The sequence below is a fragment of the Myotis myotis genome, unplaced genomic scaffold (genome assembly GCF_014108235.1).
Source record: "Myotis myotis isolate mMyoMyo1 unplaced genomic scaffold, mMyoMyo1.p scaffold_m19_p_12, whole genome shotgun sequence".
NCBI classification, from domain to species: Eukaryota; Metazoa; Chordata; class Mammalia; order Chiroptera; family Vespertilionidae; genus Myotis; species Myotis myotis.
Window position 1 is genome coordinate 48,033,722 of NW_023416316.1, and position 23,788 is coordinate 48,057,509.

Genomic DNA, 23,788 nt, shown 5'->3' on the forward strand with positions numbered 1-23,788 from the left:
AGATAGAGCGTCGGCTGCCGAGTCCTGCCCCAGCGGGTCCAGGGGTCCCCAAAGGTGTGGACGGAGTCGGCAAAGAAGGAATGACATGGAGGCAGCGTTCAGTTGATCAGCAGCCTAGCCAGGATCTCCAGCCAGGATCTCCAGCCAAGTTCTGGTCTGGATCTCCAGAGCGGTTCTGCTTCAGATCTCCAGCCAGGTTCTGTGTCCAAGTTCTCTTGCTAGGTTCTCCAGCCAGGTTCAGTCACCAGGTTCTAGTCAGGTTCTCTTGCCCATTTCTGTAGTCAGGTTCAGTCCAGGATCTTTTGCCATGTTCTCTCCAGCGAAGTTCTTCTGTCTCTAGTTCTGTGTAGGTTCTGTCTTGTTACATCTGTATTTATACCAGTTGATTCCAATCCTATCAATCTCTATTTCAAAGGTTAGGGCGTTTCTTATCTCGATTCCAGGGAGTAAGATTATGTAGCTTAAGCATGATTGTTCGTAGTTAAAGTGATTAATTACCCACCTGGCATTTAGTTAAGAGGTTTTATTCCCTCCCTAACTTCAGGGGAAAATCCCTACCTGGGGAAACAACCTTTCTCAGAGACCTTGGTTAAAACACATAGTGCCAAGAAGGTGAGCAAACATATTAAGAACAGTATGCCATATATGCCAGGTCCCTTGAAACAGCAAGCATGGACCGGCTCCCAGCAGTCGGCTTGCGGACTGAGGGGTCCCAGGTTCAATTCCGGTCAAGGGCATGTACCTGGGTTGCGGGCACATCCCCAGTGGGAGATGCGCAGGAGGCAGCTGATCGATGTTTCTCTCTCATCAATGTTTCTAACTCTCTATCTCTCTCCCTTCCTCTCTGTAAAAAATCAATAGAATATATTTAAAAAAAAAAAAAAAAAAGGCCCAAGACCTGGCACTAGCGTCAGCCTGCCTTGCTTCACAGCTGGGCCTTGCCTGGGCACTTCACAAGCCCAATACAAGTAGCAGCTATCTGCAGACCTCTCTGTAGCTCCCGCCAGGTGGTCCCAGGCAGTGGCTGACTTTGCACCTTCCAGGAGGCCCCCAGAACCGTGCATCCAGTGAACAGCTTCATACCATACCATATTATAACTCTACACATCCACAAGTGACACATTCAAGAGGCAGACTCAGAGAGCACCAAAGCTGCACTGAAGCAAGTCCTGCTCCATGGGGGGTGGGGGGTGGGGGGTGGGGCGGGGGGGGGGGCTGCATAGCAGCTCTTCCACTGTAGTAGCAGCTGGTCCTGAAAGCCAATTGGCCTGGAGGTCAATTCCTCCCAGTGACACTAACAGCAATCAAGGCTCAACTACAAGACTGTGTACACAGCCTACACAGGGGCATACCTAGAGTGCCCAGCTTAGGTGACTGGGGAGGCTGAGCCACTGGGCCCTACAGGACACCTACTACACAGGTCACCCTGCCAATTCCAGGAGACATGGCAGCGCTACTTAATACATAGAAACAAACACAGGAAAACAGACAAAAGACAGAGACAAAGAAATATGTCACAAATGAAAGAAATGGAACCAAGCAAACTACTGGATACAGAGTTCAAAACTATGGTTATAAGGTTACGCAAGGATCTTCATGAGAACTTCAAGGAACTTAGTGTGTCTTTCAAGGATCTCAGTGAGAATTTCAAAGACATGAAAAAGGTCAAGTCAGAAATTAAATACACACTAACTGAAATAAAGAATAATTTACAGGGATTCAACAGTAGAGTAGAGGATTCCGAGAATCAAATCAACGATTTGGAATATGAGGAAGCAAAAAACACCCAACCAGAAGAGCAAAAAGGAAAAAGAATAAAAGAATATGAAGATAGTATAAGGAGCCTCTTGGACAACTTCAAGCATATCAACATTCACATCAAGGGGATGCCAGAAGGAGAAGAGAGAGCAAGATACTGAAAACCTATTTGAAGAAATAATGACAGAAAACTTCCCCTACCTGGTGAAAGAAATAGACTTGAAAGTCCATGAAGCACAGAGAATCCCAAACTAGAGGAACCCAAAGAGGCCCCACAAGACACATCACAATTAAAATGCTAAGGCTTAAAGACAAAGAGAAAATCGTAAAAGCAGCAAGAGAAGAGCAATTAGTTACCTACAAGGGAGCACCCATATGACTGTTAGCTGAATTCTCAACAGAAACATTGCAAGCTAGAAGGGAGTGGCAAGAAATATTCAAAATGATGAATAGCAAGGATTTACAACAAAGCTATCATTTAGAATTGAAGGTCAGATAAAGAGCTTCACAGACAAGAAAAAGCTAAAGGAGTTCATCACTACCAAACCAGTATTACATTAAATGTTGAAGGGTATTCTTTAAGAAGAAGAAGAGAAAGAAAAACAAACAATAAAATGACTACATATCTATCGACAATCTACACTAATAAAAGAGAAACATGCAAATTGGTGTCACTCCGCTACACCCACCAGCCAATCAGGTGAGTATGCAAATTAACCCAACAAAGATGGTGGTTAATTTGCATATGCAGGCGGGGAGCAAAGATTGAAGACAACTAGGATGGGAGGGAAGCCAGCAGGGTGGCAGAGGCGGGAGGGAAGCCCGCCTCAGTGGTTTCGCTCCCTTCTCCGCTTCACTCAGGCCACAGGAAGCCCTATTCTTGCAGGAATCTTCCTGCAGTAGGCCTCTAGTTGAATCTATAAGTCAAAATAAATGAACAAGAAATCTAATGAACAAAACAAACCAGTGAATAAAATAGAATCAGAGGCATGGAAACATGGAACAGGCTGACAAATCTCAGAAGGAAGGAGGGAAGGAGGGGGTGGAAAGAGATTAACCAAAGATCTTACATGCATATATGCATTACCTATGGCCACAGACAATAGGGAGGTGAAGGTCTGGAGCGGGACGTAAGCCAGGTGAAGGGGGATAATTGGGGGGAGGGGGAAGAGGGGGACACCTGTAATCCTCTCAACAATAAAGACTTTAAAAAAAAATCATTCAGGAGTTTATTAAAAATGTAGATTCCTAATCCCTGCTCTAAGATTCTGAATTAACAGATTTAAATATGTTATTCTGGGGCCAAGGAATGTGCTTTTGAACACCATTCTAATGCTGGCAATCTGGGAAACATCCTTTGAGAGACATGAACCTCCAAACCTTTGAAAATGACCTTAGAACATATAGAATGTAAAACTGTTCACTTACTGCTTAACTTCAAGTCAACATTTAAAGAAGTCAAACAACAAACCAACCAGAAAAAGCCCCAGCCCTCATAGATTTTACATTCTAGTGAGAAAGGAGAAAGAGATATGTGTAATTAAATCATACTATAAGTTAGAATGCAATAAATGAAGGAAAACAAAGGAAGTTTAAAAAGATAGATAATGTCTAGGGAGAAGGATATTACTTTAATAGTGTGCTCAGAAAAGGCTTACCAATAAGGTAGCACCAAATCAGAAAGTGAGGAAGCTAGGAAATTAGTTTATCTGTACAAAGAGAATTAATTTTAAACCTGTTTTTCCTCAAGCACAAGTATTCAAGAAGAATATAAAATGTCTTCAATTTTATTTAATGATTATACTCTAATATATTTATCTTCCAATTTTAGTAATTCAGATGTTAAAACTGAGCTATGGATTAGCACAGAAACAATTTAAATTTACACTTCGATTTGAAAACATTTATATGTAATAAGTTTTTCAGATGGTCTGTTTCTCTCCTTCCGTGCAAATGAAGTGGACTCTGTTCTTATTTTTAAAACAAACTTGAGAAAAAACCCTGAATTCACCAGGAATTGTGTATTTAGCAGAACACTGGTGTCCCTTTATTTATCTATTTGTTAGGCAGCCCACCACTAAAGTTGAAGAGCAGTTTAAAACATAAAATATGAATGGACATATTCCTAGAAAAACACAATCTTCCAAAACTCAATCCGGAAGAATCTAAAAATCTCAACAGGCCAATAACTATGGAAGAAATTGAAGCAGTAATCAAAAAGCTCCCAGCAAACAAAAGCCCGGGGCCCGACGGCTTCACAGGGGAGCTTTACCAAACATTCAAGGAAGAACTAAAACCTATCCTCCTCAGACTATTCCAAAAAATTCAAGAGGAAGGAACACTTCCAAGCTCATTCTATGAAGCCAGCATCACCCTAATACCAAACAGACAGAGACAACACAATGAAAGAGAATTATAGGCCAATATCCTCATGAACATAGATGCCAAAATACTCAACAAAATTCTAGCAAATCGGATCCAGCAGTACATCAGAAAGATCAAACACCACGACCAAGTAGGATTTATCCCGGGGATGCAAGGATGGTACAATATCCACAAATCAATAAACGTGATACATCACATAAACAAATTGAGAGATAAAAATCACATCGTCATATCAATTGATGCAGAAAAAGCATTTGACAAAATTCAACACCCATTTTTGATAAAAACTCTCAGCAAGGTGGGAATAGAAGGATCATACCTCAACATAATAAAACCATATATGACAAACCCACAGCCAACATCATACTCAATGGGCAAAAACTAAAACCATTTCCCCTAAAAACAGGAACAACACAGGGATGCCCCCTCTCACCACTCCTGTTCAACATAGTACTGGAAGTACTAGCCATTGCGATCAGACAAGAAGAAGAAATAAAAGGCATCCAAATTGGAAAAGAAGTAAAACTGTCCTTATTTGCAGATGACATGATACTGTACATAGAAAACCCTAAAGACTCCATCAAAAAATTATTAGACTTAATAAATGAATTCGGCAATATAGCAGGATACAAAATTAATGCCAAGAAATCTAAGGCATTTCTTTACATCAATAGTGAACTTACAGAAAGGGAGACTAAAAAAGCAATCCCATTTCCCATTTTTTGGTAAATCCCATTTACCAAAAAAATTAAGATATCTAGGAATAAACTTAACTAAGCAGGTAAAAGACTTATATGCGAAAAACTACAGGACACTGAAAAAGGAGACAGAGGAAGACATAAACAGATCGAAGAACATACCATGTTCATGGATTGGTAGAAGCAACATCATCAAAATGTCCATACTACCCAAAGCAATCTATAGATTCAATGCAATCCCCATTAAATTACCAACGGCATATTTCACAGATCTAGAACGAGCGTTTCAAAAATTCATCTGGAATAAAAAAAGACCTCGAATAGCTGCAGCAATCCTGAGAAAGAAGAACAAAGTAGGTGGGATCTCAATATCAGATATAAAGTTGTATTACAAAGCCACTGTTCTTAAAACAGCTTGGTACTGGCACAAGAACAGACATATAGATCAATGGAATAGAATAGAGACCCCAGAAATCGACCCAAACTACTATGCCCAATTAATATTCAACAAAGGAGGCAAGAGCATACAATCGAGTCAAGACAGTCTCTTCAATAAATGGTGTTGGGAAAATTGGACAGATACATGCAAAAAGATGAAACTAGACCACCAACTCACATTATACACAAAAATAAACTCAAAATGGATAAAGGACTTAAACATAAGACAGGAAACCATAAAAATACTAGAGGAATCCACAGGCAATGAAATTGCAAACATATGCTGAAAGAATTTCTTCTCTGATACTGCTCCTAGGGCAATGGAAACTAAAGAGAAAATAAACAAATGGGACTACATCAAAATAAAAAGCTTTTGCACAGCAAAGGAAACTATCAACAAAACAACAAGAAAGCACACTGCATGGGGGAACATATTTGCCAATCATATCACCGATAAGGGTTTGATCTCCAACATTTACAGGGAACTTATGCAACTTAACAAAAGGAAGATAAACAATCCAATCAAAAAATGGGCAACAGACCTAAATAGACACTTCTCAAAAGAGGACATACAGAAGGCCGAAAGACATATGAAAACATGCTCAAAGTCACTAATTATATGAGAAATGCAAATCAAAACGACAATGCGGTACCATCTCACACCTGTCAGAATGGCTATCATCAACAAATCAACAAACAAGTGTTGGCGAGGATGTGGAGAAAAAGGAACTCTTCTGCACTGCTGGTGGGAATGCAGACTGGTGTAGCCACTGTGGAGAGCAGTTAAGGAGTTTCCTCGAAAAACTAAAAATGGAACTCCCATTTGACCCAGTGATTCCACTACTAGGAATATATCCCAAGAAGCCAGAAACACCAATCAGAAAGGATATATGCACTCCTATGTTTGTAGCAACACAATTCACCATAGCTAAGATTTGGAAACAGCCTAAGTGACCATCAGCAGATGAGTGGATTAGAAAACTGTGGTACATATACACAATGGAATACTACGCTGCGGTAAAAAATAAGGAATTATTGCCATTTGCAACAGCATGGATAGAACTGGAGAGCATTATGCTAAGTGAAATAAGCCAGTCAGAGAAAGATAAATACCACATGATCTCACTCATTTGTGGAATATAGAGTACAACATAGACTGATGATCAGGGACAGATCCAAAGACAGAGAAACAGCGATCAGACTGTCAATCCCCAGAGGGAAAGTAGGGGAGGGAGGAAGTAAGGGGAAGAGATCAACCAAAGGACTTGTATGCATGCATATAAGCCAAAGCAATGGACACGGACAACAGGGGGATGAGAGCATGAGTGGGGGGATGGGGGAGGGGGCGGGGAGGTTGGGGATTAGTGGGAAATAAGGACACATTTGTAATACCTTATCCAATAAAGAAATTTTTTAAAAAGGGAAAAAAAATAAAAATAAAAAAATAAAGATAAACTGTGTTCCTTGAGAAACACATGATGCTAATAAAATAAACAAAACATAAAATATGAGATGCCATAGGGAAAATAATCCCAATATTCTAATCATGGTACGCATTTCTGTGGGTGAGATTTTCTTTCTGATATCAATCTCATACAACTGAAAATGTTACACCAATACCATAAATGACAATGTACTGGGGTAGTTCTAAATTGTAAGATTTAAGTAAAACGGTTTACCTTTAAAGTTTCTGCAAACCCAAATGTCATTATAAATTGAGATTTGAAAGAAAACTTAAGTCTAGCAAATGAGATGTATCTGAGAGAGGGTTGGGGATATCCTTTGGAAAGAGAAAGAGAAGATCCCCCAAATACTTCATGTGTTAAATAACAAACCAAACGCTTTCTGCATTATATCTTGGCAGTGTTTTTTCACTAATTCTAATTTAGAAGGTTTAAACTCTCACAAAAGAGAAATATTAGTAAAGTATTTACAAAATATAGCAAGAGGGCCCTAACTGGTTTGGCTCAGTGGATAGAGCGTTGGCCTGCGGACTAAAAGGTCCCAGGTTCGATTCCGGTCAAGGGCACGTACGTTGGTGGCTGGCACGTCCCCAGTAGGAGGTGTGCAAGAGGCAGCTGATCGATGTTTCTCTCTCTCATCGATGTTTTTAACTCTCTATCCCTCTCCCTTCCTCTCTGTAAAAAATCAATAAAATATATTAAAAACAAAAAATATAGCAAGAGATTTAATCAAGCAGTTTTACCTTAAACTGGTTATTACAATCTGTATTCTCTTTTTTTATCTTGTAGTGGGATAGAAATGAATTTCCAGACATACATTTAAAGAAATATGCCCTAGCTGGTTTGGCTCAGTGGATAGAGCAGTGGTTCTCAACCTTCCTAATGCCGCGACCCTTTAATACAGTTCCTCATGTTGTGGTGACCCCCAACCATAAAATTATTTTCGTTGCTACTTCATAACTGTAATGTTGCTACTGTTATGAATCGTAATGTAAATATCTGATATGCAGGATGTATTTAGGCGACCCCTGTGAAAGGGTCGTTCGACCTCCAAAGGGGTCACGACCCTCAAGTTGAGAACCGCTGGGATAGAGCATTAGTCTGTGGACTGAAGGGTCCTGGGTTCAATTCTGCTCAAGGGCACGTGCCCAGGTTGTGGGCTCAATCCCCAGTAAGGGGCGTACAGGAGGCAGCCAATCAATGATTCCCTCTCATCATTGATGTTTCTCTCTCCCTCTCCCTTCCTCTCTGAAATCAACAAAAATATATTTTAAAAAAAGAAATATAAAATCTGTCAGAAGAGTTATTTTTTTCTGAAGGTACTTTCAAATAGCTGTACTCAAATGCCTTAAATATGAAAGTTTTGTGTGAGTTCTTAGCACTCACTATTTCAAGTTCTTAAAACTGTACTTACAAAATCTGTAGATTTTATATTTTGAACATTAAAATAAAACTGTAGAAAAAATTATCAAGTGAAAGCGAAAATTTAAAATCACCTACAGTTCCACTACTCAGTTACAACATTTAATATGAATGTATACTATCTTACAACTTCGGTGATACATATGGTTAACCCTATTTTACCAATACATAATTTAATCAAATTTGTAAATAGTAATTTCCTTTAAGTAAAATCTTTTAACCATAAAATATGCTTATTGTAGAAAATCTAGGACATATAGAAAAGTTAAAAGAAGAAAATGAAAAATAGCCATGATCTTTCTACTTAGCAATAGCCATTATTAACACTTTTTTGGTTTGCCCAAGTATTTTTTCAGTGTATATACTTAATATCCTGGCTTTTAAGCATGATTAATTCTGGAATATTCACAGGTCCGAGGTGGGAGATAATATACAAAGGGCTAGGTGATAAATAATACTACCACTGGGGTTTATTATTCATTCCCAATTTTTAAAAAAAGCACCTCAATTAACTTAATATGTATTTTAAAGATTTATATCACTATGCAAGTTCCTTAGAAATGAAAACTGCTATTATTTGTTCTTGAAAATGAAAACTGCTATGATTTATTCCGGGCACCTCTAAGTTCAGGGACATAGCCTACAGATGACTTGAAAGCTAAAACACAACTACTGAAAGGGATCCAATCTTCTCTCCAAAAACATGATTTTCTTTCCCCCTGCTCCAGTTTTTCTTAGAAATAAAAATGTAGTTATAAATTGATTAAGAAAGGCACAAATACAATGAGAAACAGACAAGAAGGCAGAACACATTAGAATCTATTGGTGCATTTTTACTGTATTAAATCTAAATCAGTCTTAAATTAATATTTTCAAATGGAACAAAATTTCCTAAAATAATAAAGTCTATAAGTGTACTATATAAAATAACTTTTACTTATTCCAGAATAAATTCTTTTCATCTTCATTAACTGCCTCTTCTTAATTAACCATTTCAGCTTTTAATATGTATCATACACAGTTTAATCATCTTCTTCTAAACTTTCATCTTTCCAGTAAATGTACTCAATACTTATATAAAGTTCTGCCTTTAGGTCCCCTTTGTATTTTAACTAGCGTACCTGGGAAATCTCATTCACTCCCGTTTCTTCAACCATCACCTTTCTGCAGGTTAAATCCTGATCAAATATTCTCGAATCTTGCCCTACTCACTCAGCTGAGCTACATATGCAGCCTTCCCATAATTATCAGCTGAGTATCTTCAAATAAATGCCTCCTCTCATATTCCCTCAGAAGCATCACCACCATCACCTAGGCTTGAATTCATTTTGGACATCATCCTTTCCTTCACATCCCACATCCAATAGCTTGCCATTTTACCTGCTGAATATACCTTTCATATCCTCATCCACTTTTTTTTCCTACTACCTATTATCTTTTCATGGAATTAACTCAATAGCCTTTTAACTGGTTTCTTTTCTTCATTCTCTGTTCTTCCATGTCAGCTTTCAAACTCACAATACTAGTAAAATCATGTCGCCCCTTTGCTAAAACCTATGATAGATCTATACTGCCTACATTCTAACTTCCTTAGCAAGCAATTAAGACTCTCTATAGCTCCAATCTACCTTTCTACACATATCTGCCACTACAGCCCTTCATTATCCTATACTCTAATGATTAAGTGATTAAGTTAATCACTGGGTATAAACTATTCCTCTGGGATACTCTGCACTCCTTTGACTCCATACCTTCGATTGTTTGTTTATCTACCACCTTGAAATAAGAAATAATGTCGTATTTATCACTGTATCTACAGGGCTTTACTTAACATATAATAGTTCAAGTAATTGTTAAATGAACTCCTCAACTTCATCTATCAATATTCTATCCACCCTCCAAAACTTTAACCTCTAGAATAAAATCTAATGAAGTATTTTTCAATTCCAGCTCCTTCCTCCTTCCTTGCAGTTACAACTCCTTTGCACTCCCTTAATACTTTATAATAAAGCTCACCACAGTAGTCTTCAAGGTATGCACCCTTGTAATATAGTTATTTCATGAGCTGAATGAACCAAGATCTACCATCCTGATTATGTTCTCTCATTTGTAAGGGAGGAAAAACTAAGGTACTAAATACAACTTCTTCAATCAAGGGTTTCCTCCTGTAATTTTACAAAGCCTTTTGGGCTCCCCAGCAAAAAAAAAAAAAAATCATATGATACCACCAAATATATCAATATTTCATGATAGCCTGCAAATAGTTGCATGATTGCCAGGTGTTCTGACAATGGAATAAATCTGAGAATGAACCACAGTATTAAGATATACTCAATAAATGTCTTAATTAAAATCCCTCACCCTTTCATCACTGCACTCAATACTTAGGTTTAGCTCTGTTGGGATCACTGATGATGCCTCTTCTTTAACCACAACCTTTTAAAACTAGAAAAAGCAATCTTCTGACTATATAGCAATATTCTTAAAGCTTTCAAAAACATCATGGTTTAAAATTTGCCAGAGTCAAAAATTCTTATTACTATTTGACAGTTTCTAAAGCTTTGTGCATAATTTCCTAACTGTTAAGTATTCACTATTCCTTTCCACTTATTTTCTCCCCATTTTTAATGATAATTGATATTTCTTTCAGTTGCTTCAAATGAATGAGATCCCTTCTAAAACTATAACCTTCCTGAGAATAGATATGTTGTTTCTTGGTTCTAGTTATATTACAAATATGCATAACATGTTGGTATATATTACCAACATATATTAACATATTATTATACTTATAAACTACAGACATAGTGCTATTAAAAACACTACAAAAAGCAAGCCAAGCCCTGGCAGGTTTTGCCTCGTGGTTAAAGTGTGGAACCCAGCACCAAAAGGTTGCTGGTTGAAGGGCAATGTACCTGGGTTGCAGGTTCCATCCCTGGACCAATAGGGGCTTGTGCTGGAGGCAACCAATCAATATGTCTCTCTCTCCCCCCTCCCACTCTATCTGAAAGCAATGAAAAAATATCCCTGGGTGAGGATTAAATAAATAAAATAAAATCTCTCTATATAAAGGGCTAATATGCGAAGTGTTCCCTCAGGAGTTCGACCAGGAGACTGGGAGTTTAATTGCTCGCGATGACGTGCACTGACCACCAAGGGGTGGCACGAACAAAGGAAGGCCCCGGCTGGCAGCCGGAAGGCCCCGATTGGCCCTGATCACTGGCCAGGCCTAGGGATCCTACCTGTGCACAAATTTCATGCTCCGGGCCCTTAGTTTGAATACACTGACCTTGTAATATTTTCTTTCCTCACCCCAATCAATCACCCTGCATATCTCCTGGGTTGTAGACACTATCTGGAGACCATACTGTAGCCATATAGACTATAGTTCCCAGAAACATTATATTATTTCATACCTTGCATTCACTGAAGTTCAGCATTCTGGAATGCTCATTTCAAACCCTCCAAAAAAAATCCCAGCAGCAATATTCAACTTAGAAAGTCAGTTCAAGTGTATACTTCTATATGATGTCTTGTAAGTACTGTAGTCTCTTTCCCCTTTCTCCTTCTTCCTCTCAATTGTCCCTTCCCTTCAGATTTATGTCTCCTTCTTAAATTTCTCTGTACCTTGTTTATACATCCATTACAGAATCATTATCTTTTTAAAGTCTCCGTTTCCCTACTCAACTATAAACCATTTAAAAGCAGAGAACTTAACTTTTGATTTCAGGGACTTGAATGTCTTGCTCTGACAGATACCCTCATATACAATCAACAAATCTAGCCTAGCACTCTCATAGCACAGATGAAGGAATCCAGATTCAAGTTATATAATGAGTCCGAAGTACTAATTCCATTGGGCTGTTCTATATTAACTAGGGGCCCAGTAAGTGAAATTCATGCACAGGTAGGGTCCCTAGGCCTGGCTGGTGATCAGGGCCGAACAGGGCCTTCCTTCCCCCAGCTGCTGGCCAGGGCCTTCCTTTGTTCTGCGCCACCCCCTGGTGGTCAGCACACATCACAGTGAGCGGTCAAACTCCCAGTCAGTTGAACTCCCAAGGGGACAATTTGCACATTAGCCTTTTATTATATAGGATATAGCATCCTTTTAACCTAATCTAACTTGTCTTGTGCTCACTAAAGGACTCACTAGTATATAAAGCAGATGTAAAGTTCTTACTGTACATTTGAAAATAAGAGCTAATTCAATATCTAACAGAAGACAGGACAAAACTTAAATGAACCCTGGCTGCATAGCTCAGTTGGTTAGAGTGTTGTCCCGATATGCCAAAGTTGAGGGTTCAATCCACAGTCAAGAAACATATAACAATCAACCAATGAATGCATAAATAACTGGAACAACAAATTGATGTTTCTCTCCTTGCCTCTCTCTCTAAAATCAATAAATAAAAATGTAAATAAAACACACAACATACTTTAAGTGATAATATCTAAATGATTTTTTTTTTTATAGTACTAAGATACCATGTACCACTTATTTACATATAAGGTATCTGGGTCATCTATTTGCTGAAAATCTTATTTATATGGACAGTCTACAGAACATTGCTCTGGAACATCTATATATCCTAAATGCATACTGAAGAGTTGCAACCTATGCTTTTTTCTCAAAGTTGTGCCCACTCAAAGCATTTATTGAGTAGGCTAGTACATAACAAGAAATGACTTCCCATTATCAACCAGTGTGGTCTGGCAAACCCATTATTTATAAAACTTTTATCTGTTTAAGACCATCATATTACTTTTTGCTACTAAAATGCAAGAATTTTATCTCTCTTAAAATAATGTCACATATATATTATGTTTACAAACAACAGACTTTATAAGTTTAAATTCTAAGTATGGACGCTATTAAATCATGTCAGAATGAGCATAAGCCCCTGGGATTGATTCTAAGCATTTAGAAATTTACCTTTATATACCTTTATGTGAAAGAGAAATAGTCTCCCTTGCTCTTTTGTGGGACTCGAAAATTATTTACTATACACACAATGCTTCTGAAAATACCTGTAATTCATTCAAACCCATATGCTGCTTCTTAGCGCTTTCATACAGCCATTCTCTTGCCTCATCCTAAATCCTATTTCTACATCTATAAAACTGGATACTTGGATTAGATTAAATCTATGAGTCCTTCCACAATCTAAAATCTTGTGACATCAACTTGAGTTTATGTCGGTCATAACTACAAAACACTGTGGAGTCAAGGGTAACAAATACACTACATACAAGGATAATGTCACTAAAAGAGTATATAGAGTAATCTACAAAGCAAATTTGTGAATAATTGTTACCAAATAATTCTACTTTATAAAAGGATTCAAGAAGAATCCTACTGTTTTCAATGAAAGAAGTCACTGATGGTAGTGAAAACAGCATAAAGAAGCCAGTTGACAAATTAGATCACTTTAAAATTACAATTATAAATCAAGGACCAAAAAATTAACAACTACTCCAGAAAAACACTAGTAGAATGCCCCATTTCAGATATGAGAAAAATATTCATTTTATTCAACTACTACTACTATAAAGATTAACATTTATATTTGGCTCACTATGGGACCAGCACTGTTGACTTTACATGTAACTCATTTAATCCTACAGCAATCCCATGAGGTAGGTACTATTATTATCCCCATTTTACAGATGATGAAACTAAAGCCAAAAAAGTAAAGTGACTTGTTCAAGTTCACTTCAGCTAGTAAAGAGTCAGACTACCATTCAACTATTTTCAGCAACAATTATTTTTCTATTCCTAAAAAATTGCCACTTGAGAAATTAATTTGGCGTGTATAAATTACGTAATTATTAGAAATTTATACGTTTTAGTAGCCTCCATTATTTCCTCTTACTAAATTAGATATATGGGTGGAGTACACCAGCAGCACGGTGCCACCTGAAGAGCCAATGATTTGTGGTAGAATACACACAAATATCTAAACGTATTAACAATTTTGCGTTGATGCACCCACTATAATTGCAAAAGTTCAGTCTCCTGAGATGAAGCTGAGAGAAAAGATCAGGAGTACACCAGAGTAATCATTAACCATTTAATAACTCCACAAATCTCCGATGGCCGATAATGGGGTAGAAAAACGATACTATTTTTTAATGGTATGAAACTACCACCTTTTTACACGAGCTAAAATTAATTTTCCTAACGCCATTTCATCCTAAACATTTTTTTTTAAACTGTCACGCTAAAAACTCTCTAAAAGCTACGGATCCAACTTCCCTCCCACTGAAACTTGTCCTCCGCCTACCCCTGTCCTTCTCCCTACGGGCACCATTTTACTTGACATCTACAAGCTTGGCCCGCTCTTTGGTTCGGGCCTGGGCTCCCTTCTCCGCTTCTTCCCACCTGGGTGCGGGGTTCGCCCTCCCACACCCGCCCCGCCACACCCCTGCGGGCCCCCGCCCCGAGCGGCCGCTCCTCCCAGGGCTCCCCAGCCCCGACTCCGCGCCTATCAGCGGCGCCCCCCGGCCCCTGGCCCAGCCCCTCCTCGGACACGTGTGAGGGTGTGTTTTTGTCCGCCCGCCAGTCCCACCTGGGCCGGCGTCCACTCACCGGGAGAGCAGCGCCAACTTCTGCTCCAGCATCATCTCCAGCTTCTGGCCCTGCCTGGAGACCCAGTGGTCCACTCCGTGCAGGCGGTAGCACGTTTCCAGCATCGACCTGAAGTCCGCCACGAACTCGGTGATGCCCCCGTACTGGCCGCTGCTGAACTTCTCCTCCATCTTCAGCAGACACAGGCCCTGCCCGGGAGGCTGCGGGACAGAGCGACTGCCCCGGCCCCCGCCGCGCGGCCCCTCCGCCGCCGCCGCCTCCTCCTCTCCGGCGGCAACGCCCCCCAAAGGCTGCAGGAAGGGGGCGGTGAGGCCGCGGTGCTTCTCCTGCAGGAACTCGCCCAGGATGCGGTAGCCCTGCTGCAGCTCGTAGCTCAACTCCTGCTCCTTGCAGCCACTGCCCCCGACCACCATCGCCGCCGCCGCCGCCGCCTCCTCTGCCTCCTCCTCCGGGCCGTCCGCGTCTTCCCGCGAGGAGGCACCCCTCCGTCGGACCGGCCCTGAGGCCGGGGCCGCCGCTGCCACCTCCTCTTCGTCCTCCTCCTCGACTGCGGGCGGCGGCCTCTCCTCCTCCCCGGCCGGCTCCATCTCCCGCGGCGTCTTGGGCGCGCTCACGCCCCCGGCAGGACCAGGTTGGGCGATGCGGGGCGGCCGCTCGAGGCGCCGGGGGACGCGTGAGCGCGGGCCACCTCCTCAGGGCGCCGCCGCACCGCGCAGCCCCAGCCGCATCGGGCCTCGCTCTCCTCCGCAGCCGGCTCGGCTCCGTGCGCGCGGGGGTCTCGAGCTCGCCGCCAGCGGGGCGGGGTTACATGGCGCGCGGGGGATGGGGGAGAGAAGAGGAGAGCCTAGGTGCCCTCCTCTCCCCTCCCCCCGGCGGCGGCGGCGCGCGCGGCCCTCGCCGGCCTCACCCCTCCGCGCCCCGCCCGCGCTTCACCCGCCGGGCCCGGCCGGGCCGCCGCGGCCTCGGCGCCCCACCCCCTCCCGGGCCGGCGAGGGGACGGGGAGGGGGCGAGGACGAAGTGCGGGTCCTCTCGCCTCCCCGGAGGGGGCCGAAGCGCTGGGCCGCGGCGGCTCGGGCTCCTCCTCCTCCTCTCCCTCACACCCCTCCCGCCCCTCTCTACCTGCGGGGAACCCGGGCAAGGAGGAGGCGGCGCGCCGACCGAGCTGGACGACAACTGTCAGTTAGAAGCCCCGCTGGGCGGGTTGGCGCTGGGGGGGTGGTGAGGAGGGAAGGGGAGGGGCAGAGAGAAGAGGGAGGCACTCAGGTCCCCACTCCACCCCCCCACTGGGGCAAAGAAAGAGTCGCCGTCGCCATCCCCGATGCGCATGCGCATTGAGACAGCCCCACCCCCTCGTGTCCCGCCCCGCTACGCGACAGCAGGGACTCCGGCGTAGCTACAGGTCCCGAGATCTGGTAGGTTGCGCGCACCAATGATGTCATCAGCTTGCAGACGATTTTAAGGGCGGAGTGGCGAGGGAAGCCAGGCGCCTGCGCAGAGGCCGAAGGGCTTCGGAGAGCAAGAACTGCGGGAGGATTGTTTCTTTGCGATAGCCCCTTACTAGCCCTAAAAACTAAAATTATTCCCGAAGGAGCTTGCTAGATAACTTTTGTTAATAGCAGATGAAAAGTAAGAAGACACAAAATGTAAATCCTATCCTACTATAAAATTTACCTTTTCTTTGCACACAGTTTCTTTCCCATTGTGACTGCCGGGTTTTAAATATAAATTAGAATTTTGAAAAGTGTAAAAAGGAGGTTTAATAACTAGACTAACTGAAACATATGTGCACATGCAAGAGACAAGATGATTTGCAGAACTCGGATTTCTGAAACTCCAGTTCTTAACATCAATTCCTATTTTGGAAACCTCATGTTTTTCATTAAAATGAAAAAACATATTTCCACATTTTTGATTCTTGATATTTGCTAAGAATAAAAGAGGGGAATGGAACCTCATTAAAAAAATATATCCTCGGGACTAAAAAGTTTTCAGATATTTCAAGTCTAATCTGTATAGCATTAGTTAGCTATTAAGTAGTCATTAGCATGGCCTTGTAATCTCACTACACATTATATAATTACTGTTTAGATATCTTAAAAGTGGACTCATCCTTCACACTAATTTTCACATTTCTTAAAAATAAGTGGGTAGAAAGGAATTAATGGTTCCATAAAGCAGACATTACTGTTTTCCCATGTTCTATTTGAAAGATGCACATAATACTTTCTATTTAGAATGAGAAATATACCTTTTTTAAAGTAACAGCTATTTAACTAAATGGTCAGATATTCTGACTCTTGAGATTGTTTCTCATTAATATGGACCTTTAAAGACATTTGCAATTTATTAGGCACTTACAGCATTCTCTCCTCAAAACCTATAGATGTACTTCAGCTCACAGGTACAAAGGCAGGAAACTATTTCAGCAACTGGCGACCAAAAAAGTGTCTGACTGGACATCCCTCATTTCCTTTGACAAATCCCAAAAATCTGGACCCACCCTACACCAGCAAATAACCCCCTTCCTCTTTAACCACCAACCCTATTTCAGGACTCTCCAATATATTAGCTTGCATTTGTTGAACCCTGTACTAAACACTTTATATTCATTATCTCCTTTAATTCTCACAACAATCCTATCAGCTAGGTATTGTGTCTATTTAACAGATAAAGAATCTGATGCTTAGGTTGCCAAATTTCAAATCTAGGTCTGTCATATTTCAAAACTCTCCAGGGGCCTAATTACTAGTCACCTGGCAGAATTTCCAATTGTGCATGCACAAGAGTGTAGGAAATTGCAAGAAATGTTGATCAAGGGCTTCTTAATTAAGGAATATTAAGATAAAGAAGTATGGCTGAGTTGAAGGAACCTAAGCCATAGGTCATGGAGAAGCCAAGATGATTGTGATTAGGTCCTTGAACCTAAAATATGTATATATAAGAAATATGTTGATTGTAGGTAAGTTTCAAGAAAAAAATTGTCATTTAATCCCATTACCCAGAGAAAAACTCTATTAATATTTTGTGGTGGGATTTTTCTATTTATTTGTATATTTTTTAATTTATCTTAAATAAACTTAAAATTGTGACTATACTGTAATTAGTGTCTTTTGCTTTCCCCCCTTAATTAAATAATTGTACGGAATGGACAGGAATTGCATACCTACAATTTCACCTTCATATTTCTGACCACAATGGCCTAGATGGCCTGTTTATCTGAACTGGTAGGTGGAAAATCAGGGATATTTTAATGTAAAGGCATTCTAAACCATTAAAAAACAGAAGTACAAACAACAGCAATAATAGCTACCATTTATTAAGCACTTACCAGTACTTGCTAAATAGTTTACATATACAGTACTCACAATAGTACCAGGAAATCATGATAGATGTATTTATTTTTAAATTTTGGATCAATGATTTGTTGAGTAGAAAGCTTTTTTCTACCCTACAAAAGCTCAACATTAAAGACTGACATTCCAAATAATATAATTAACCCTACATTTCTAGTACTGTTTTCTTATAATGCACATCTAATGCTAAATGATTGGTCTCAAAGCTGTTTACATTTTCATGTCTAAAGATAATATTAATTTTGCTTTCCTTTCATTTTCACAATAGAATACTCTTTAGTGCTACTATAGCATCTATTAAGAACTTCTTCAAAACAGAAATCTATTTAAACTCCACTTTAAATTAGGTCTTCTCCTCTTGTTGAGCTGCTTTGGAGGGGAAAAATAGCATACATACACAATACAATATTCTGCTCAAATACATAACATTTAATGACTCCCACAAATATTACTTTCCATTTGTCAAACTGTGTTATTACAGTATGTTACATGCTACCAATATTAGATGTCAGGATACCCTTTTCAGTAAACACGGTTCTTAAGAGTCCTAGATAACTTAACAGAGACCAGTCTGACTAAGAAAATTCTAAAGTTCTCATAACTCTCAGCTGGAAGTAGAATGTGGATGTTTCACCCAGTTCTGAGGAAGGCATTGTAAAAAAGTTCATACATAATATAGAGAAAATTCCCCACATCCACTGCAATAGTTCAAAACTCTCTCCCAATTTCAGCATTTTCCTATTACCATGAAAACCAGGACTATTAATCAAGGAGGACTAAGCCTGCCACTATATTCTTCACCCATAATTACAAAGATGTTTGTCCTGGAAGTTCTCCTGTCCGAACTCTGTGAGCTCTTAGCATCTTGTGATAGGCAGTATGACATCCTGACACCAAGTATAATGCTTGCTCAGCATCAATAATTCAGACAAATAGCAACAATTTATATACTTCACATCAACTAGGGGAAAGAGAAAAAACATTCTAAGACAGTGGAAGCACAGGTCATCACCAAGATCTATGATTACAAGATAAAACATGCAAGGTGAACAGAAGGTTATAACACTGGCTAATCCTGGAGAAACATGGGGAAGGAATACAAACTGCTTAGCAGGGAAAAAACAGTTCTCTCAATTACAATGGAATCCATTCACAAAACTTATTTGGAGTTGCTTTTATGGTAGATGATATTCAAGTGGTATTAAAGTGCTTCAAGCAAAATTCAGCAACTCCTGTAAGGCTTCCTGATGCTCATCATCAAGTTGGGATATACATTCCAACCACAATTCTTCAGAAGTCTGTACCTGGCGCACAACATTAGCTAGGCGTTTGGCACACGGATCTTCATAGCTAATAGTCTCATTAATTTTTCCTTCTGCAATTATATTGATTATTTTGGGAAGATTGGAATTATTTGGACCAAGTATAGCTGGGTGGTTACTTTCAATTAAGTCACAGAGAAAACTCAAAGTCTGAATAGCTTCCTCTTTATCCTCATGCAGTGGAAGCCATGACAACCAGTGTGGAAGAACTTCATCTACATTTACACAGTTAGGCTTAAACCTCAAAATCTTGCCTACTGCTGAGATACAGTTCTCTGTAGCAATGACATTTTTTTTGGTTTTAGAATTTGCACACTTAATAATTTTTACCAGCAGTGGAACAGCTTCTGAACATAAAGAATGATAATCATCTCCACCAAACTGTGCCATAACACCCAGGCCATAAGCAGCAGCTTGTCTGACTTCAGGGTTATTATCTCGCATATTTAGTAGCATTGGCCACCGAAAATATTCTACATATTTAAATGAGGTTGGGCTACAGTGCTCTATAATATCATCAAATATGCACAATCCCCACTGTCTATCTGGCCATGGCCTACTAGAACAAATTAGATTTACAATTAATGGAAGCAGCTGTTCAAACCATGGCAAAATCTTTTCTTTGTAAGTACTAAATAATGAGTGCAAAATATCTGACACTTTGGTCAAAATGTAAACATCACATTCATCCTCATCTTGCAAGGACATTTCAACCTGTTGGTCATAGTTTTCTTCCTGTCTTTTAACCTGTCTCAATTCTTGGTTTTTAAAGTGCCCTTCAAGTTTTGCTTTCAATATTTCTCCCAGTTCTTCTAAGTGTTCATCATTAAGGCAGCCATCTCCCATTACTTCAATGGACTTGGCAAAAGAACTCATTATTTCTGAGAGTACATCTGTATCAGGTTCAGTCCCAATAGCCTTGATTAAGGGATCACATATGAATTGCCACATCTGTGCAAGATACTCTGGGCCACGAATTCTTGCACATTCCAGGAGAAATGGCATGGACTCAGCTGCTGCCACTCGAACATTGTCATGGAAATAAAATTTCAGTAAAGGAACCATCAGCTTTACAATTTGTTCTGTATATTCCACAAGTCCTTCTCTTAATTCCTTAGCATAGTAAACCAACATCTGGCAAGCAGTTGCTTTTGCTTCAAGTCCTGAGGTTTTAATTCCAAAACTTTGCTGATCTCCAAGATTTACAAATTGCCAGCCATCGTCATCACTCATATTCTCCACATCTTGTGTATCTAAGAGAGCAACATCAGGTTTAGCTGAAGCAGTCTTAATAAGAGGCTCAATAACCAGTGGAAGGTACTGTTGAAAATCACTTCCAAGAATTTTACACATTCTAGCCCATGCTGAAACCATATAAGAGGTCTGAGGGTCATCATCTTCCATATTATTTAAATCTGATTGTGTCTTCAGTAATAGCTGCATCACATTTGATGCATCTTGCATAAATTTTTCTTTCCCAACAGCAAGACCAACATGGCTAATGCATTCAATAGTTTTTCCTTTCAGAAGCTTGAGTTCCTTTTGAACAGCAAGCTCAACAATGTGCTTTAGTGATGGCATAAATATATCATAATACGGAACAAACTTTTCTTCTATTGTATCTGCAACTGAGGCAATAGTTGTCACAAGCTGTTCCAAGGCCAACTTAGTTCCATTCCGAATCAACTCTTGAAGTTTAATCACCAAGATGGAATGTAGATTTCTCACCATACTATCCAAATATAAAACTAGCAAGGATTTGGGGCAGTCTTCAATAAAAATAACGAGCGCAGAAGCTGCATGTGATTGCACACGCTGATTACCTTGATTTTCCATGGTACGCAACAGAGCTGCAATCACTGTTTCGTGGAATTTCTTTTGGAAATTAGGTGCAAAATCTGTAGCCATCTGTCCAAGCGTAATACAGGCGGCAGCCCTTACCCTTGGATGAGGATCCTGAAGAAAAAGCAAAACAGAGTTAACCATTTCATCTAGAATTGGTTCCATTTGTTGGTGGCATCCTTCTCCAATGGCAGATAAGGCCATTAATCCAGCATGTCGGTATTTCCAGTCAGGGCTCTGAAGCATCTGCATGATATGCTCCTTAGTGATTGGTAAGACAAGTTTTCCACCCAGCCCACAGGCCAGTCTGTCTAGTGCACTCTCAGCAGCAACTGCATTGCTGTCAAAGTCATCTTCTTCCATTTCGTCGGCATTTACCCAGTCCTCATCATCCTGTAGATCAACCATCATTCCTAATATATGAGGAATTGCCTGTGCAATAATATTTGTATATTTCTTCAACATTGGGGTTGCAGTTTCAGACAAGGTCACTATTACTTCAAGGGCCAGCTGGCGTTGCAGATTACTAAGCCGAGAGTCTCCACATAACTTTAGACTCAACTGCAGAGTATCTTCTAAATAAGGACCCAGGTATTTAGGCACAGTATCTGCAATCTCGACAAGGGATTCTAGCACGGAGTCGTCATCCTGGTAGCAAGAGTCATTCACAGCCTGTAAGATTCCAGGAAGCAAGTCTGCAAAGTCTTTGAAAAGGGCGAAGTTATTCTCATTGGCAAGCACAAACGTAGCCGCAGCTCTGGCGGATAATGTCCTGATGGCCGGATGCTCTTGATCTTGGATACACTGGTCCAACAACCGTTTGATGATATCCAAATCATGCCGCTCTTGGTTCCCAAAAATTCCGGGAAAGTGCCAGAAAACGTGAAGCGCCACCTCCCACAGAACCACATTTTTAGAGTATATCGAATCGATCAGGAACTTCAGACCTTCCGGCCAGTGGTTCGTGCCCTCCTCGTCGATCAGATTCCTCGCCAGCACGGCAAAAATATCACAGAGCTTTTTCCGCATACTGGCATGCGTCTCCAACTTCACGGCCAGGATCAGCTCGATCTTGACGTCCCTCTGCACGTCGGCGGGCAAGTTGGGATAGACTTCTTCAAACCCCGAGGACAAAAGCCGCCGGAGCAGCGCGGCAGCCATTTGTCTCACCTCGTAACCTGCTCTCCGGTTCCGGACGGCATCCAGGAGGCACGTCGTCTTGCACAGCCCCGGGATGTTCTCGTAGACCTCCTCGGCCTGCCTCCGCACCATGCAGCTGGGGTTGATGAGGTTCTTCAGGAGCTGGTAGAACTCGGGCTTCCCCGACACGGTCGCCGGGACCCCTGCCGCCGCGGCCGCCGCCATCGCGCTCTGTCAAAGCCGCCGCGACCCGGCGGGGAGGAGGGGGTCTGCGGCGCCCGCCGTGACGCAAGCGGGGCGCCGGCGGGGAGGGGCGGGGCCGCTCCGCCCTCGGCAGCGGTTGCCCAGCTGAGCTGAGCGAGGTGCGGGGAGCTGGCGGCGGGGAGGGGCATCCTTCCTACTCTTCCAGTCCGATCCAAGCGCACCTGCAGAGGAGGGAAAAAGGAAAGAAAAGCATGTCATTGATTGTAGTAGAACGGGATTGTGGGTGATCCCACCCCACCCCCTTTATTTCTAAACTGTCTCTACAAGTTACCCTATAATTCAGCGGTTCTCAACCTGTGGGTCGCGACCCCTTTGGCGGTCGAACGACCCTTTCACAGGGGTCGCCTAAGACCATCCTGCATATCAGATATTTACATTACGATTCATAACAGCAGCAACATCACAGTTATGAAGTAGCAATGAAAATAATTTTATGGTTGGGTCACAACATGAAGAACTGTATTAACGGGCCAGAAGGTTGAGAACCACTGCATAATTTTAAAACAATAAACACACCTTGAAAACCGGCTAAGTGAAAGACGATCCCCAAAGGCCGCATATTGTGTGGTGTCGTTTATAGGAGGGGTCTTGAATAGGCAGGGCTTACAGATTAGTGATGGCCAGAGGCTGCGAGGAGGGGAGAAGGGAGGATGACGGCTGTCAGGTATGGGGTTTCTTTTCGGGTGATGAAGACGGAAATTGATTGTGGTGATGATTGCACGCCTCTGTGATTACACTAAATCATTGAACTGTACAGTTTAGATTGGTGAATTGTGTGGTATGTGAATACTAGCAATACCTCAATAAAGTTGTTTATCAAGTAAGTGCAATAAAAGGTAAAAAGAATTCCCACCACCACACCTAATGCAGCAGAGCAGTGGTGCTCAAACTCGGCTACGTGTCAGAATCATTTGGCCTATGGACTATAATAAAGAATGAGAAAGACAACTAAGTATGGTGTGGAAAGTGACCTGGAGTATATCGAATCGATCAGGAACTTCAGAAGACTTGAATCCTGGTCTTATCGCTAAATTAATTTTGTATCCTTTGTCATGTCACTCAAGGTTTTCCTTGCAATGTTGTTTAAACTGTAAAATGCTCTTAAAGTTTTCC

The 23,788-nt window shown here is 41.2% G+C and overlaps 2 protein-coding genes across 3 annotated transcripts in view; both read right to left on the reverse strand.

Moving 5' to 3' along the window:
* The window catches only part of KIAA2026 (KIAA2026 ortholog), a 103,298-nt gene extending 87,872 nt beyond the window's left edge, over positions 1 to 15,426 (reverse strand). Inside the window, exon 1 of the mRNA XM_036331098.1 lies at positions 14,754 to 15,426. Within this exon, the coding sequence (XP_036186991.1) occupies positions 14,754 to 15,340 (587 nt within the window). The 5' untranslated portion in view covers positions 15,341 to 15,426. The remainder of the gene's footprint in view (positions 1 to 14,753) is intronic.
* A 2,628-nt stretch (positions 15,427 to 18,054) lies between these two features.
* Positions 18,055 to 22,680, reverse strand: RANBP6 (RAN binding protein 6). Of its 2 annotated transcripts, XM_036331096.1 has the most exons (2): positions 22,442 to 22,680; positions 18,055 to 21,385 (listed from the first exon to the last, which is right to left on the reverse strand). In XM_036331096.1, the coding sequence occupies exons 1-2, from the start codon at positions 22,634 to 22,636 to the stop codon at positions 19,319 to 19,321; spliced, it is 2,262 nt and encodes a 753-aa protein (XP_036186989.1). In that variant the 5' UTR covers positions 22,637 to 22,680; the 3' UTR covers positions 18,055 to 19,318. The 2 variants fall into 2 exon arrangements, with proteins under 2 accessions (XP_036186989.1, XP_036186988.1); XM_036331095.1 differs by having other exon boundaries at positions 18,055 to 22,680.
* Positions 22,681 to 23,788: the final 1,108 nt, after the last annotated feature.